At 41.6% G+C, this 16,516-nt stretch overlaps 1 protein-coding gene across 2 annotated transcripts in view; it reads left to right on the top strand.

Moving 5' to 3' along the window:
* Window positions 1-16,516, top strand: part of LOC122668851 (alternative NAD(P)H-ubiquinone oxidoreductase C1, chloroplastic/mitochondrial-like) — a 110,304-nt gene that overhangs the window by 72,291 nt on the left and 21,497 nt on the right. Inside the window, exon 9 of one of the 2 annotated variants that reach the window (XM_043865406.1) lies at window positions 11,340-11,416. The exons of the other annotated variant lie outside the window; for it this stretch is intronic. Coding sequence (XP_043721341.1) covers window positions 11,340-11,416 — 77 coding nt within the window. The remainder of the gene's footprint in view (window positions 1-11,339; window positions 11,417-16,516) is intronic. 2 annotated transcript variants of the gene reach the window in all.

The raw sequence follows: 16,516 nt of genomic DNA, 5'->3' as shown, positions 1-16,516 counted from the left end.
ATTTTCCCTCTATTATAAATACAGGGGCCTTTCTATCAATACAACAAGTCATTCCATTATTTTATTCCCTCTCTCTTACCCATGGTTCAACCAACATGGTATCAAAGCTGGTCTGATCTAGGTTAGAGAGAAAAAAAAACCCTATTTCTCCCATCTCCTCCAATCGATCTCTCTCTTCTTCTCCCTTTTCTTGGTTTTCTCCTCCTACTGGTTTTGTTCTTCTTACCCATGTAAGGGGGCAGCACTAATGAGGAAAATAAAATATCCAATGATTTAGTTGCTGCCCTCCTTCATTCTATTCGAATTTTTCCATTAAAATTCTACTGGATCCTTCTCTGCGATTTGGAGTGCCCCTTCTTTGAGATTAGATCTCTATGAAAACTGATCCTCTAATTTTGGAGCACCCTATGCAGCCTTTTTCCAGCCCTATTCTGCCCTATTCCAAAACTTAACTTCCCTTTTTCTTTATCTCCATCTTTTCTTAACTTTTTCCAGCCTCAATCCCCAAATCGATCTCACCTTATCAGGGTTTTTCAAAACCCTGACTCCAATCGATTTTGGGGCTTCCCTTGTCAGATGTAGCTAATTTTTCAAGAATAATTCCCAACTAATCCAAGCCTTAATTGACCTCAGTTTGAACACAATCTGATGGCTGGATTTGTCCCTATAGCAAAATCTCCTCATCCTGCCTTTTATGGTTCCCTGTTAAAATCGTAACTCAAATCGATATTAGGATTACAGGTTTGAGTTCTTGCTGCCTTTTTGAGGGATGATTACTCCACCTACAGAGTCCACTCGACCTCAGTATTTGCCTCTTTCCAAGTGTTTGAAGACCCCTAACCCCAATCGATCCTTCTTTTCAGGGTTTTTTCAAAACCCTGACCCATATCGATTTTAGGGTTAGGGTTGATTGCTGCTATTGGAGTTTTTTGGAGGTGTTTCTACCATCAAGAAGGACATTCTACTTCAACTATTCCTGACTTGAAGAAGGTCTATTGCACATGATAGCTGCTGCCCTATTTTTCTGCAATTTTTTGGTGTTTCTCTCACGTGAAGATCAAGTCTCAATTACTAAAGAGATTGGTTATTCGAACTGGGGATCCATTCCAGCAGCGGTGGTCAGCATCTATTACCAGAAGACATCACCTTTGACAAGTCATCATCACTTTGTTGAAGCCCCCTTCCCTACAATCGATCTTCCTTTTTAGGGTTTTTTACAAAACCCTGACTATAATCGATCTAAGGGTTAGGGCAGTCCACTATTGCTGATTTTTTTAGGAGAGTTTTATAAACATCAGAGGAGTATTCAGCCCCTATTTCAGCATCATTCATCAGTTCTTTTTGGAAAAATTCAGGTTCATTCTTATGGCTCCGTTTCTCCAATTAACAACTTATGTTTCTTACTTGTTCTTATATGGCTGGCTGCTTCAACTACCTATGGATCTGTCTGGTTATTTATCTTATATTTGTTGGTTATTTTGAGCTTTCATACCTACCTAGCTGGTGTTATTGATTGGCTTCTGTAAGCATGACTGGTTAACATGTTACTGTTGCCTTTATGTGGACTACTGCTGCCCTATTATTGTGACTGAGTTTCTTACTATTGGAGATCGAATTTCTTTCATTCTTGAAGACTCGAATCTGCTATCTAGGAGATCAGTTTATTTGGGACTACAACAATGTGTTCCACGGTTTTTGGTTGCAACTATAAACCTATTCGAGCTTGAATCCTAGCATTGTTATTAATTCAGATCTGATCTAATTTTTGTTGAAGCTTCGACAATCCATTGCTGTCCAAATATCTTCGTTTGTTCTTTTAAGCATGTGAGAGTTTATACATTGGGGTTTTTGTACACTTGTTCCTCCTTGTTTGAAGATTGATCAAGCCTTGAAGAATGGAGCCTTTCCTTACTTCAAATCAGATCTGTATACTTGTCAGATTTGAATATTGTAGTTAGGAGTTTCTCCCCTGCAGGAGTTTCCATCAAAAATGTTTGTTTGATCGTTTGAAGATGGTTGGAGATTTATATGTTGCATTACTTACTCCGTACTTCATTATCCCACTGTTTTTTTCTTCACCACCTCCCAAACCATACCTTTGGCATAACCCATAACCACCTTGGAAGTTAATGGTATTCTCTTCATTGACATTTCTTCTTTTTCCATTACCCTTGGCAGCTCTTGGAAAATTCTGGAATATTATGTTTTGCCCTATATCTTACATCATCCCTGTTATGTCCACGTGTATTACACGTGAGGGGGGATTGTATACAGTATACCTGCAGCCATTGCAGAAAGCAGAACTTGCAGGAACACTTGGTGCAAAACATAGAAGGTCAGAGGTTTCACCATTGCCAATGGGTATCTACTTAGTTATCGGGTTGAGTTTGCCACAAGGGGGAGGTTGGTCTTAAAATTTTGAAGATGTTTGGTTATTGCCTGCCTATATGAGGTTCTACAGTTGGGTTGTTTTTCCGCTGCTTGCTCTTTATTGCTACTTGATACATCTGCTCGCTACCCTAGTCACTTATCTTCAAGATTATCAGTTCGAGATTCATCACTGGACAGCTGCTGAAGATTGGTGAAAGTTTACTGATCAAGTCTGCCTAAGTTTTGAAGGTCTAATTTTACAAGTTCTTTAAGGTTTATTTGGGAGTTGCGTTCATCTTGAAGCTGGATTCTGCTACAACTTATCTTTTTCCATTTTATTCAAGTTGGGCATTAGTACCTTGTATGCGCCAACTTGAGGGAGAGTGTTAGCATTGTTATGGAATTCTTTTTTCCTTTAGTCCAAGCTGGATCTTCTTTCTTTAATATTAGTATAATCCAACTTGAGGGGGAGTGTTAGAATATATGTACTCCAGAATACCGTGGGGGTATTCTGGTCCTTTTGGGGTATTTTTATGTTATTAAGTGTAGTTAGCTTATGTCGGCTATGTGGGCTTTAGTCCCACATCACCTAGCTTAGACTATTTGTAACTTCCCCTCTATTATAAATAGAGGGGCCTTTCTATCAATACAACAAGTCATTCCATTATTTTATTCCCTCTCTCTGACCCACGGTTCAACCAACATGAGTGGAGTTTCCTTTTGTTGTTTTCTTCTTAAGTACTGGGAAGGTGTGTTTGGGTTGAGTGTGTACTCCCCACTTAGTTGGATATCATTTGCATGTTTTTTAAGAGTACTATTGCATTATGTCTGATGTCAGCGGACTTGCAAATACTTCAAGTGGTTCCCAGCCTACTCAGATGGCCTTTGAGAATCCTAATACCCAGAGTTCCATTGTGAAGTTGGACAACACCAACTATTCGGGCTGGGCTCATTCAGTGAAGCTTTCCCTGAGGAGTAGGGGGAATCCACTGTTATGACATGGTTGATTTTTTCTATGAAACCGGAGATTACGAGGAGATTTATGAGAAAAGAAACTGCCAAGGATATTTGGGATAGCGCCTCTAGGACTTTTGACCAAGTAGGTGACTTGGCGAAGGTCTACCAACTCCTTCAGAATGTCATCACAGTGAAACAGGGAGACAAGACTATTTCTGAGTACTATAACACTGCTATTGGCCTTTGGGAGGAATATGATCACTATAGGGACTTCCAGCTTTACAACCCTGAGGATGAAGCAAAGGTTTATAGAACACATGAGAAGGAACGTCTTGATTCTCCAAAGATGTCACTTCTTTGAATCTGTACCTTTCTTTACTCCTCATCAGCATCCTGTTCAGGGGAGAATAGTAGGAGTGAAAAGGTTGCTGATGTTATCACCCCTTTTCTTCCTCCCTTGCATATTCCCTCATTCTGCTTGATGTTGGGAAACACAAAGAAGTGGATATTGTTGATATTGGTGATCATTCTGGGGTTGGTTCTGTTAATGAGGAGTTACTTGTTTACACAAAAAAGGGAAAGAAAACTTACCAAGAGTCTTCTTTGGATCCTCATCTTGAGATCCACCCTCCTCAGTCAGGTAACATTCCTCCTCTGACTTCTGAGTTAGATCTTCCTATTGTTATTCGAAAGGGCAAGCGAGTTTGCACTAATCTTATAGCCCAGTTTGTTTCCTATGAAGCTCTCTCTCCTATAGGTGTTGCATTTTGTACTGCTCTCTCGTCTTCTTCCATTCTCAAGAATGTCACTGAGGCAATGTCTGACCTAAAGTGGAAGGAAGCCATGTTTGAGGAAATGACAGCACTTTAGAAGAATTGTCCTTAGAAGCTTGTTAATCTTCCCAGGGGAGAGTTCCAGTTGGGTATAGATGGGTCTACTCAATCAAGTACCAATCAGATAATGTTATTGAAAGATATAAGGCTAGTTTTGTAGCCAAAGGGTACAATCAGATGTATGAGATTGATTATCAGGAGACATTTGCTCTTGTGGCTAAACATAACTTGATAAGAGTTCTCTTATCATTGGCAGCCAATAGAGACTGACCATTGTATCAATTGGATGTGAAAAATGCTTTCCTCCATGGTGACTTAGAAGAGGAAGTGTACATGTAACCTCTACCCAGCTACAAGTTTCCTTTGACTGAAAAGAAAATGCCTCTCCTAAAAAATGCACTATATGGCCTCAAACAGTCTCCAAAGGCTTGCTTTTAAGAATCGGTATTCCTAGAGTCAAGTTGACCATATTCTATTTACTCGGCGAGGTAATGGTTCTATCACAAGCTTTATTGTATATGTTGATGGCATTGTTGTGATTGGACATGACAAGGTTAAGATAAGTAGACTGAAGAGTGAAGACCTACTTGGCCCAACAGTTTGAGATCAAAGATCTTGGACTATTGAAGTACTTCTTGGGGATTGAAGTTTTCAGGTCAAAGAAGGGGATAAACATCTGCTAGAGGAAGTTTGTGCTGGACTTATTGAGAGAAACAAGGATGTTGGGTTGCAAACCAGCAAACTCTCCTATAGAACAAACCCATAAGCTTGGAGAAGATTGTGGTTCATCCCTTATTGATGCAAGGAAGTACTAGAGACTAGTAGGAAAGCTAATCTACGTCTCTTTGACTCGTCTAGACATCACCTATACAGTTGGGGGTAGTAAGCCAATTTATGCATGCCCCCAAGAGTGGGCACTTGGATGTTTTATATCGCATCCTCAAGCACTTGAAGTCCTCCCCAGGGAAAGGACTCCTATGCATGGTTTTAAGCCTCTTAACGTATCCGCTGATACTAACCGATACGTATCTTATTTTTAGGGTACCGATACGATATGACACGATATGCTACCTAAAAAAATTATCAACTGTATAGGGTCGATACGTGACCCTATATGGTTGATACTGATCGATACACTTGATACATCTCTTATAAACTGAATTGTACATATTACTTATGTATTGTTTTATGCTTCAACATTGTATTTCACATGTATCCTAAACATTTCCACGTGTATCTCGCATCTCTTCAATACGATACAATACGTCTCTTAAAATTATCCTTTCGATACGATACCCGATACCGATACTTTAATCCTTGCTCCTATATGCCAGACACAATCGCTTAAGGATAGAGGGCTACATTGATGCTGATTGGGTTGGTTCAGTCTTTGATAGACGGTCTACATCAGGCTATTGTACTTTTGTAGGTGGTAACCTGGTTATATGGAGGAGCAAGAAACAGCCTATGGTAGCCCGATCCAATGCAGATGTAGAGTTCATGGCTATGACTCATGGAGTATGTGAACTTTGGTAGTTGAGAAGGTTGGTCCAAGAGTTAGGATTTGATACCAAGGCACCTTTGAGACTCTACTGTGATAACAAGCCTACTATAAGTATAGCTTACAATCATGTGCAACATGACAAGACAAAGTATGTTGTGGTAGACCAACATTTCATCAAAGAGAAGATTGACTTGGGCTACATATACATTCCATTTGTCAGGACAGGTGATCAGTTAGCAAATATCTTCACCAAAGGGCTTGTCCATCATCAATTCAGTACACTTCTGTGCAAGTTGGGATTGCATGACATTTATTCTCTAGCGCGAGAGGGGGGGGGAAGTGTTAGAGTTTATGTAATTTCATGTAATAGGAGTACTTTGGGTATTATGATATAGTGTGTTTTGTTGTAATGTTCTTTTTACCTTTTTACCTTTTACTTCCCTTAGCTAACATATGTTAGCATGGGGGTAAGTATGTAATTTCTCTTAATGCTTAGTGAATTAATATAGTGGAGAGTAAGCAATTACTCCCGCACAACTTTGCTACCATATTCTCCCTTAACCTCACTTTCTCCTTTTTCTCTTACTCTCTTATACTTTGCTACCAACTTTGCTACCATATTCTTTTACCTATTGTGGCTAGATCAATTGCAAAGGCAAAATTTAAGGCTATGGTTCATGGGGTATGTGAACTCCTATGGCTGAAAAGACTAGTTCAGGAGTTGGGATTTAATATTGAGGTTCCTATACGGCTCTATTAAGATAATAAGGCTGCCATCAGTATAGCTCAGAATCCTGTGCAACATGGTTGGACCAAACATATTGAGGTGCACCGACACTTCATTAAGGAGAAGATTGACTTCGGCTACATCTGCACTCCTTTTGTGAGGACAGGCGACCAGTTGGCTGACATCTTCACCAAATGGCTCAATTCTCACCAGTTTAGTACCCTTATTTGCAAGCTGGGAATGTATGACATTTATTCTCTAGCTTGAGGGGTAGTGTTGGAGTTTATGTAATAAGGGTATTATAGGTACTAGGTTATTATGTTTTATGTAGTTTACCTCCCTAGGGAGTTGTATGTAATTTTGAATATCTTATGTTTTTTTTTGGGTGAGTAAAAAAATTCATTACCAAAGAGAGAAAAATACAGCAGCTCCCTTAGGGAGCAAAGAGGAACAGAAAAGAAGAGCCAAATCATCAAGAGAAGGAGGATCGGAGGGAGGTAGAAGAGAGACCCCAGGAGACAACAATAAGCTTGTTCCTTGGGGAGTCATTACAAAAGAGGGGGGGGGGGGAGGGCGAAAAAAGCCTAGCATTGATCTTAAAGGAAATGGCGTCCCAAATCTGCTGATGTGTTCGCGATTTGGAGGTCCATTTCCTTAGGTTACGCTCCATCCGGATGTGATTGATTGTCGCACAAAAAGCTAACTTTCCAACAGTGTCGCAAATAGAAGACCCAACAAAAGTCATGTCAATCCAAAGCCACTCTCTACTGAAGGGAAGAATTCTTCGACTTTTAGGCCAGCATTTAGCTAAGACTCCCTTCCAGATAGCCGAAGAGAAAGGACACACGAAGAAAAGATGCTCAGTATCTTCAACATTGTTCCAACAAAGGCAGCATGAAGGGGGGACATCAATCTGACGATGACGGAGGAAGGACTGCGTTGGAAGACAATTGGAGAGCGCTCTCCAGGCTGTGAAGCAGTGTCGGGGGATGTGATGCTTGAACCATAGAAGATTTTCTCTAGGGGACCAAAGTATTTTTGGAGCGGATGTGATCCCAAGCAGCTTTAGCACTAAAGGAACCCAAGGAGGAATGCACCCAAAATACAGAATCACCTCCCAATGGGCTTCTAATGATGGAAGGAAGAGCTGCCCAAATGCTGATAAGCGATTGATGAGGAAGGCGGCGGAGTCCAACCATTGATGCCAAGGATAGCAGCAACCTTCGACTATCTAGAAATGCCCGTTCTGTATATAGCTCTGGGGCTAACAAGGTAGAGAAAGATGCCCATAGGATGCCAATAATCCAGCCAAAGGGAAGTAGAGGTGCCATCCCCAATGCAGGAGCAGATAGGCTAGACCCAAGAAGCATCAGAGGACAGAGAAACAGTCCAGAAAGAATCTTGTTGCAGGTACCTCGAGTAGATCCAGTCAACCCAAATACTTCTCTTTTTAGAGACAATCTTCTAGATCATCTTGATAATGCCTCGAATATCTTATGTTAGTGAATTAATATAAGGGAGAGTCATAACAACTCTCCAAAAGTTTGCACTCATCTAACTTTTCTTTTCATCATCTTCTTCCTTGACCTACTTCTTCTCTCTCACCTTGATCTTTGCTCACTTTCAATTGTTTCTCTATGGCATCCTCACGGTTGAACCATCCTTATTTTTCACCTCGGTGTGGTTCCAATAGGACTCCTTCGTAGCCACGTGCTGAGATATAATTTGTTTACATGCAAGGGATTGGACATTTTTCCGCTCAGTGTCCTAATCGTTTGGTCACTTTTGCTAATAAGGAAGAACTCATGGCTACTGCTTCAGAATAGTAACAGAGAAACAAGATAGTACTTTTGGATGTAGAGCGTGAGCATGAATCTAGTGAGGTTAATGATGGTGGTAGTGATAGAGAGCCACAATATTGCTACATTCTTTGTCCACTTCTAGATGCACATAGGGTATCTGATAAGGATTATTGGTATCGTAATAGTATATTCAAGACCTGGGTACAGTGCAATGACAATATATGCATTATGGTAATCGAGTGGTAGTAGTTGTACTAATGTTGTTTCTGAAGATGTCGTTTGCAGGCTTGGTTGAGTACACAGCCACATCCTAACCCCTACAAAGTTGCTTGGGTGAAAAACACCAACCTAAAATTCAGTGAAAGGTGTTTGCTCATGTATTCTATTCGGGGGTTGATCGATATAGTGTAATGTGACATCCTCTCTCTGAAGGTGTGTCACATCCTCTTTAGGCGACCATGGTTATTTGATAAGAAGGTGCAACATTGTGGCTACGAAAATGCTTATTCCTTCAAGCACGGCAGGCTTGAGATGAAGCTTCTTCCTATGAAGGACGTTCTAGCCATCTAACCTCAAGCGGACCGCACGATCATTTCTCCTCCGAATTGACTCGGATGGTATCCTTTGTCCTCATCTAAACTCGATGGAGTCGAGTTCTTTTCAAAGGAAGAGAGTTGATGCAGTAGTGTTAGGATGGTTGGACTGGAATTCGAAACGACCAACTTTGGAGACCTAAGCCAAGATGCAACCGGCCTTACCTGGGTTTTTGGTCGAAAGGGGGCTGGTAGATTACATAGATGCAATCTTTTATCTTATTTTTATTATGGTCAGTAGATTTCAAAGGAGTTATTTGGTAGTTTCTTTATTTGAATATATTTCCTAGTTGAGTAGATTTCCATATTGAGTTGCGTTTCTATTAATTTGATAGGAGTTTTTCTTTATATTTATATGTACTGCCGATGGAAATCAGAGAATTGAATGAAATGAGTCTTGCTTTGAGAAGTCTCACGGTTGTGAGCAGTAAAAGACCAAGTTGGTTGTTGTATTCCCTTGTCCTCCCACATATTTATTCTATTCCTTATTTACTTATGGTTCTGCTCTTCCTTCTTCTGCCCCCGTCTTTTTTTATGATAGCTTGAATTTTTTTTAATGACCGAAATTTCAGAAATTTTCGGTTTCAAGAAAAGATCGAAATGAAACCAGGTTCAATACTTGAGTCTTACCTAGTTCCGGTCGAAATTTCACAATTTCGGCAAATTTTCACCATGTTTCGGTCAAATCTTTTGTATAAAATGCATGGTTTCAATCAAAATTTCGCAGTCTGTTTCAGGTTTCGATATTGTTTCATTAGTTTAGACAATTTAGACTCCAAAGATAGAATATTCTAGCCATGGCATTAATCTAGGGCTTTCCGTCCGCACAGTAAAGCGTGTGCATTTAGAAAGGTTTACTTCTGTAGGCCCCGTCAGGCTATGTATGTCCAAGCACACAAGCAACGAAGTCGGGTTGGTAAGGTTTCCTCCGAAGAACCAAAAGCAAAGCGCTATGCCGAGATTGGGTAAAAAGCAAAAGTATCTAGAAAACCTCAGTTTTTGTGTTTTTTGGCCAAATCCCTCCCCATATCTTTATAATGAATTATGTATAACAATTTTTACCAAAAAAAAAAGAACCATGTATAACATTTGATAATTATGAAATAATTTCTGATTTTATGTTTATTTATTCCTAAGGCTTATTTTAGTTGTTTTAATTGAATTAGTTCTAATAGTAAATTTCTTTATCACCATTGGGCGCTCTCATTGAATAAAATATAGGGGATGAAAGACCTGCCTTTCGTTCCTCGAGTCACTCCTCTTAAGGCACCCTCTTGAAGAAGAAAGCACTCATTCATATATCTTTAAGTTGTGAGAGAGGATTTTTCCCAGAGAAAGCCCTCGGGCTACGGTTTTGTATATACAACAGCATACAATGTACGCTATCAACCTAGGGTCCGAAGCCTAATTGCCATGTTTAGTGTTTTCTTTTGTTACAATCTAAGGTGTCACTATATTTAGAGGACCTAAAATAGGGTTTCCCAGAAGTTTCAGGATGTAATTTGGCTATTTGGGCCTCCAAACCAGTGATCAAAATTTTGCAGTTCCACGGAATATTTCAATTTCAAGTCCGGTCAAAACCTAGCTTGAAACCGAAACTTCAAACCTTGGTTTCTTAAACTGCTGTTACATGTCTAGCATAAAACATAATCACCATATTCCATCTTCGAATACCCTTATCCCTAGTCTTTTAATCCTTATATATGGAGTGTTATTACTCACCTTAGGGGCAACTCATCTTGTTTAGTTTGGACTCCCAAAGCTCGCTGGAGTGGTGGATTACGATTGCAAGGCTGGTTTGTTTTTACCAGCAGGTTTGATTTGCTATAGCTTATTTTCAAACTAATCTTTGATTGTTGGAATTGCTATTGGTTGGAATCAAGAGGGGTTGAGTGATGATCCTTCATCCAAAGTCTCACTTCGGTTGGAATTCTCTTCAGGGAATCTCTCAGAACCAAATTTTCTTTCCACTGGCCTTGCTGGTTGGGAGGTTGAAGATGATTCCCCCCCCCCCCCTCTGATAGTCATTTGAGAATTGGTTTCCCAAATTAACCCTCCCTCCCCTCTGTCCTTATCCCCACATATCCCTTTCATACATTCCCATGCCAAGTTTGCCCCTCCCTTTGTTCGTCTATTTAAATGCTATCCATATTACTGTTATTTCCAGAATTGCCCGTACCTTTTTGAATTAATTCCCGATTTATTTCCCCTTTCAATTGCTTTACTTTTAAGGATCTTACTTGCTTTGGAAATTATAGATTTTCCATTTTCCATTGCTCTTAATATTTGAGTTGTTTATTGTTTGGGTGGGTCCATAAAGATCCCAAACAGGGTTTCGGAACCCACGATTACACCACAGGATGTGCCCATTGAAAAGGAAAAAACAAAAAACTTTGCAGTTCATTGCCCCATCTCCCCTTCCCCCAACACTCTCCCGCCCCCCAAAAAAAAAGAAGAATAAGCTTTGTACTTAAATTTTCTAAAGATGATTTATGGGTATAGATGAAAACATTTTTCTCTGTTTGGTTATAAATGGTTCAAACTGCTTCTCAGGTTGCTTTTCAGCAAGCTGACTTTGCTGGTTGGAATATTTGGGCAGCTATCAATGACCGGCCTCTGTTACCATTCAGGTCTGAATGTTAACCACATCATTCATTAATCTGTTTATGCATTTGCTCTCTTTAGTAGTGCTCATCTGGACATGGCATATTGCTTCTGAACATGGGTTTTACTTTCTTAAAATGATAACTAGTGTCCGTGTGATGACCTTCCCTTGACACTAGGTGCAGCTGATACCCAATTTCAGGGTTTGGGAATCATTTTTCTACAATTTGTTATTTTGACAATATCTGTTGCAATTGTACCCTTTTGAATCCCAATTCTGTGCAGATGCCTTCACATGATTCTGTTAGAATAATGTACACCAGAATACCGTGGGGGTATTCTGGTCCTTTTGGGGTTAATTTTATGTTATTAAGTGTTATTAGTTTATGTTGGCTATGTGGGTTTTAGTCCCACATCGCCTAGCTTCTATTATTTGTAACTTCCCCTCTATTATAAATAGAGGAGCCTTTCTCTGATTAATACAAGCCATTCTAGTTATTTTATTTCCTCTCTGACCCACGGTTCATCCAACATGGTATCAGAGCTGGTCTGATCTAGGTTAGAGAGAAGAAAAAACCCTATTTTCTCCCTTCTTTTCCTCTAATCGATCTCTCCTCCTCTTCTCTCTTTTCTCGTTTTTTCCTGCTCCTGGTATTCTCCCTTTCAACCCAAAAACAGGGGCAGCACTAATGAGGTAGACATAATATCGATGATTTAGTGCTGCCCCCCTTTCTCTTCTATCGTTTTTTATTAAAAAACCCTACTGGAAGCCTCATCTGCGATTTTGAGTTCCCCTTCTTTGAGATCAGATCTCTATAAACCTGATCCTCTAATTTAGGAACACCCTATGCAGCCTTTTTCCAGCCCTATTCTACCGTGTTCCTAAACCTAACTTCCCTTTTTCTTTACCTCCATCAATTGTCATTTTTTCCAGCCTAGATCCCCAAATCGATTTCACCTTGTCAAGGTTTTTCAAAATCTTGACTCTAATCGATTTTGGGGTTTCCCTTTGTCAGATGCAGCTAATTTCAGGGATAATTCCCAACTAATCCAAGCCCTAATCGACCTCAGTTTGAACACAATCTGATGGCTGGATCTATCCTTACAACAAAATCTTTCCATTCTGCCTTTTATGATTCCCTATTAACACCCTAACTCAAATCGATATTAGGGTTACAAGTTTGAATTCTTGTTGCCTTTTTTTGAGGGATGATTACTCCACCTACAGAGACCACTCGACCTCAGCATTTGCCTCTTTCCAAGTGTTTGAAGACCCCTAACCCCAATCGATCCTTCTTTTCAGGGTTTTTTACAAAACCCTGACCCATATCGATTTTAGGGTTAGGGTTGTTTGCTGCTATTGGAGTTTTTTGTTGATGTTTCTACCATCAAGAAGGACATTCTACTTCAACTATTTTTGGCTTGAAGGTCTATTGCACATGATAGTTGCTGCCCTATATTTCTACAATTTTTTGGTGTTTTTTCCACTTGAAGATCAAGTCTCAATTACCAAGGAGATTGGTTATTCGAACTGGAGATCCATTCCAGCAGTGGTGGTCAGCATCTATTACCAGAAGACATCACCTTTGACAAGTCATTATCACTTTGTTGAAGCCCCCTTCCGTACAATCGACCTTTACTTTCAGGGTTTTTTACAAAACCCTAACTATAATCGATCTAAGGGTTAGGGCAGTCCACTATTGCAGAATTTTTTAGGAGAGTTTTATCAACAACAGAGGAGTATTCAGCTCATTATTCAGCATCGTTTGTCAGATTTTTTTGCAAAAATTACAGTTCATTCTGTTGGCTTGGTTTCTTCAATTATCAACCTGTTTTTCCTTATTCCTATGTGGCTGGCTGCTTCGACTAGCTATGGATTTGTCTGGTTCTTTATCTTCTATTTGCTGATTTTTTTAAGCTTCACTACCTACCTGGCTGGTGTTATTGATTGGCTTCTGTAAGCATGATTGGTTGATGTGTTACTACTGCCTTCATGTGGACTACTGCTGCCCTATGATTGTGACTGAGTTTCCTATTATTGGAGATCAAATTTCTTTCGTTATGGAAGACTCGGATCTGCTACCCTGGAGATCAGCTTATTTGGGACTACAACAGTGTGTTCCACGGTTTCCGCAATTAATAGAAAACTCTCAATATGGTATCAGAGCCTTGTGAGTAAAACCTTCTTGTCTTCTGTTCGACGGAGCTCTGCTCCCTGGCCTCTTGTCTGTGATGATGATGTTTTATATTTTGCAGCCTAAGTATGCTCTGCAGTTGCCGTCTTCGACGGATCCTCTGCATCAGAAATAGGTGCGTGTGGTGTACTGTTGTCTTCTTCTCCGGCCAGGTTGGTAACGTCCCTTGAGTAAGGTATGGGTCTGCAGGCAGAGACCGCTCTAAATCCCGGCACACTCGGGTTACCTCCGGTCTGGTCAGAGAAAGACACTGGTCATCATCCACTATGTTTACTGTTCCCATCTCATAACAGATAAAAGGTCCGGTGCATCTCTGAAGGACGGAAGACATCTCTCCTTCTATCATGAGTTTACAACCTCCTACTGCTCCTGTTACTCTTAAAACTTCCCATGCTTCTAAGGTAGACTACTTATATGAACTTAGTTATACCCCGGCTGAACAGCAAATTCACCCGACCAACTTCCCCATCATAAACCCTTATGATGTTTTCCCCCAGTCTTCTACCTCAGTCACCAGGAAGATCAGGACGATCATATCTCCTAAAAAGACTCAAGGTCTAAAGGAGTACGTCCAGGCTCCTCCTTTCTCTCAGAATCAAGTCACTGCTAGTGGAAAAGAGTAGTATTTTCCTGTGAACATCAGTCCTGAGCTGATCAGGCAATGGATCCAGCTCGGTTACACCCATCTCCACCTTGGTGCTGTCAAGATTGCCATTGCCTTCCATGGCCGAAAGGGTCTCCCGGTTTCCATGCGCCTTAATCTTCTGGACACCAGATTTCAGAATTTCCCACATGCAACCATCACGGACGTTCAGACCACTCTGAACGATGGCACTGTTTTCTACACGGTGTACCCTAACTACAATATTTCTCTGCAAGATCCGAACCTGCCTGATGCTTGGCAGTTTCTGATTTAGTTGACAGGTGTGCCTCAGAAAGAGACAGCGATAGCAGCCACTCTTCACTACCAGATCTGCTACAGACTCCAAAACCATGCCATGAACCTTAATACTGGATTCTCCAGTAATGATGCAGCCTTGTTCGTCCAAATCGGCGAGGATCGGATCCCTACTATTACGCATGTTCCTCGACAGATCGACAGAGCATCCCTGCTCAAACTCATTCCTGAGTCATGGATCACGGCGTACGAGTCTACTCATAACATCCCAGCTGCTACTCCACCTCTGATGGCTACAAACCCTGTCTATCAGCCTCTTGAAGATGGCCGCACACTTGTCACATATCCAAAGCCTGCTGATATGTGTACCATGTTTCCTTCGGCATCCCCAGCATGGTTGGACGACGTCTACCAACTTGATGAAGAAGATCCTCAACCTCCTCCACCTCAGAAGCCAAAGAAAAAAAAGCGCCAGCCAGATCCTCTATGGCTCCGCTATCAGGCCGGCTGTCCAAACGTCGGACCCCTTGGAGAAGACGGTGGCAGATATCAGTTTATCGTAGATTATGGCAATAGCAAACCCTGTTCTTTGGGTTGCTATTCTCCGCCACCAGCTCCATCTCCTCCACCGGTCACGCCCTACTGCAAACCAGATTTACCTCCGGCTCCGCCTTCCCCTCCAACGGCTACCCCGTTGATGTTGTGGCAGACACAGATCCAGCAGCCCATTCCTTGTTTTATGGCTTCTAGTTCGGAAGGGATCAGTAGGAATTTCCCTCCCACTGCTGACTATGAAGATGCTGATCGCCGCCGCCACAAGTGGAAAGTCAGTCCCCCTAATGTCCTTGACAACATGGGACAGATGGCTACCAACTCCTCAGTTGAAGCACAGTTGAACTGGCAGGCAGAAAATGCTTTGGTCCAGAACCAGTATCTGAATAAGCTTCTTTCCTATCAAGAGCACCATACTCTTGCTCTCCGGCAGAATGAATCCGACATCCGTTACCTCAAAACACGGATCGAATCCCTCCACTAAGAGCTAATGACTATAGCTATGACGGTGAAAGATTCCTCTTATGCCTCCTTTCTGATCTCTGGCCGAGAAAAGGAAAAGAAGTTGTTGGAAGAACAACTTAGATTGGCTCAGACTCAACCGTTTCCGTCAAGCCCTACTTTCTTCCCTGACTCCTTCTCAACCCCTATGTACCATGAGCAGTCAGCCCCACATAGCTTCCCAACGGCTATGTTCAAGGAGTTACAGGACCAGCAGAGACATCTAGCTTCCCTCAAAGCCAGATCCTCAAAACCGAAGCGATCCCATACATCTTATCCTGTCTCTTCACAACCTGTTTTCCAACCCACTCCCTTTCCCCTGCAAAAACCCATGGTTCAACCTACTTTCCAACCTTTACCTGACCAGCAGCCAGGATCCTCTAGTTTTGCTCCCTGGGTTCCTCCCAGATCAAAACCTGATACCCCTGATTCAGCTTGTCCCGTTATCCCTTTCCCGGAAAATATTAATACCCTGAGTACTTTCCTCACTCAGCTGACCCTGCCTCGACCACAATCCATACCTGTTTTGTCCATGGCCAAATTTTCCTCTGTTACCTCCTTCTCGGACTCCGACTCTTTCAGTTCCCAGAGTCCTTTACCTGCCTACCAAACCCATCCCCCGGCGCCAGATACCTCTCAGGCTCCGACTGAACCTATTGTTCATAGTAGTGACAGTGAAGTTGATACTGCACCACAACAGCAACAACCCAGAGCCGCCCCTGCACCTCCTCATATTCCCCCTCAGGCACCTAATCCTAGTCCTTTTGCCAACCAGGACCCTAAACAACTATTCACCTTTGATGGTCTCCCATTTCATAAATGGCCTGAGCGGATTTCGGAGTTTCATGCCTGGCTTACTGCAGAAATGTTAGTTGCTGGAGCCACAGACGGCACTGTAATTACCAAGTTCTTGGCCCGTACCCATGGAACCGTCAGAGAATGGTTCATGGCCCTTGGTGGTTATCGGCAACTCCAGTGGA

This window comes from Telopea speciosissima, chromosome 7, assembly GCF_018873765.1.
Source record: "Telopea speciosissima isolate NSW1024214 ecotype Mountain lineage chromosome 7, Tspe_v1, whole genome shotgun sequence".
Taxonomy (NCBI): Eukaryota; Viridiplantae; Streptophyta; class Magnoliopsida; order Proteales; family Proteaceae; genus Telopea; species Telopea speciosissima.
This window is presented reverse-complemented; position numbering and strand designations above follow the sequence as displayed.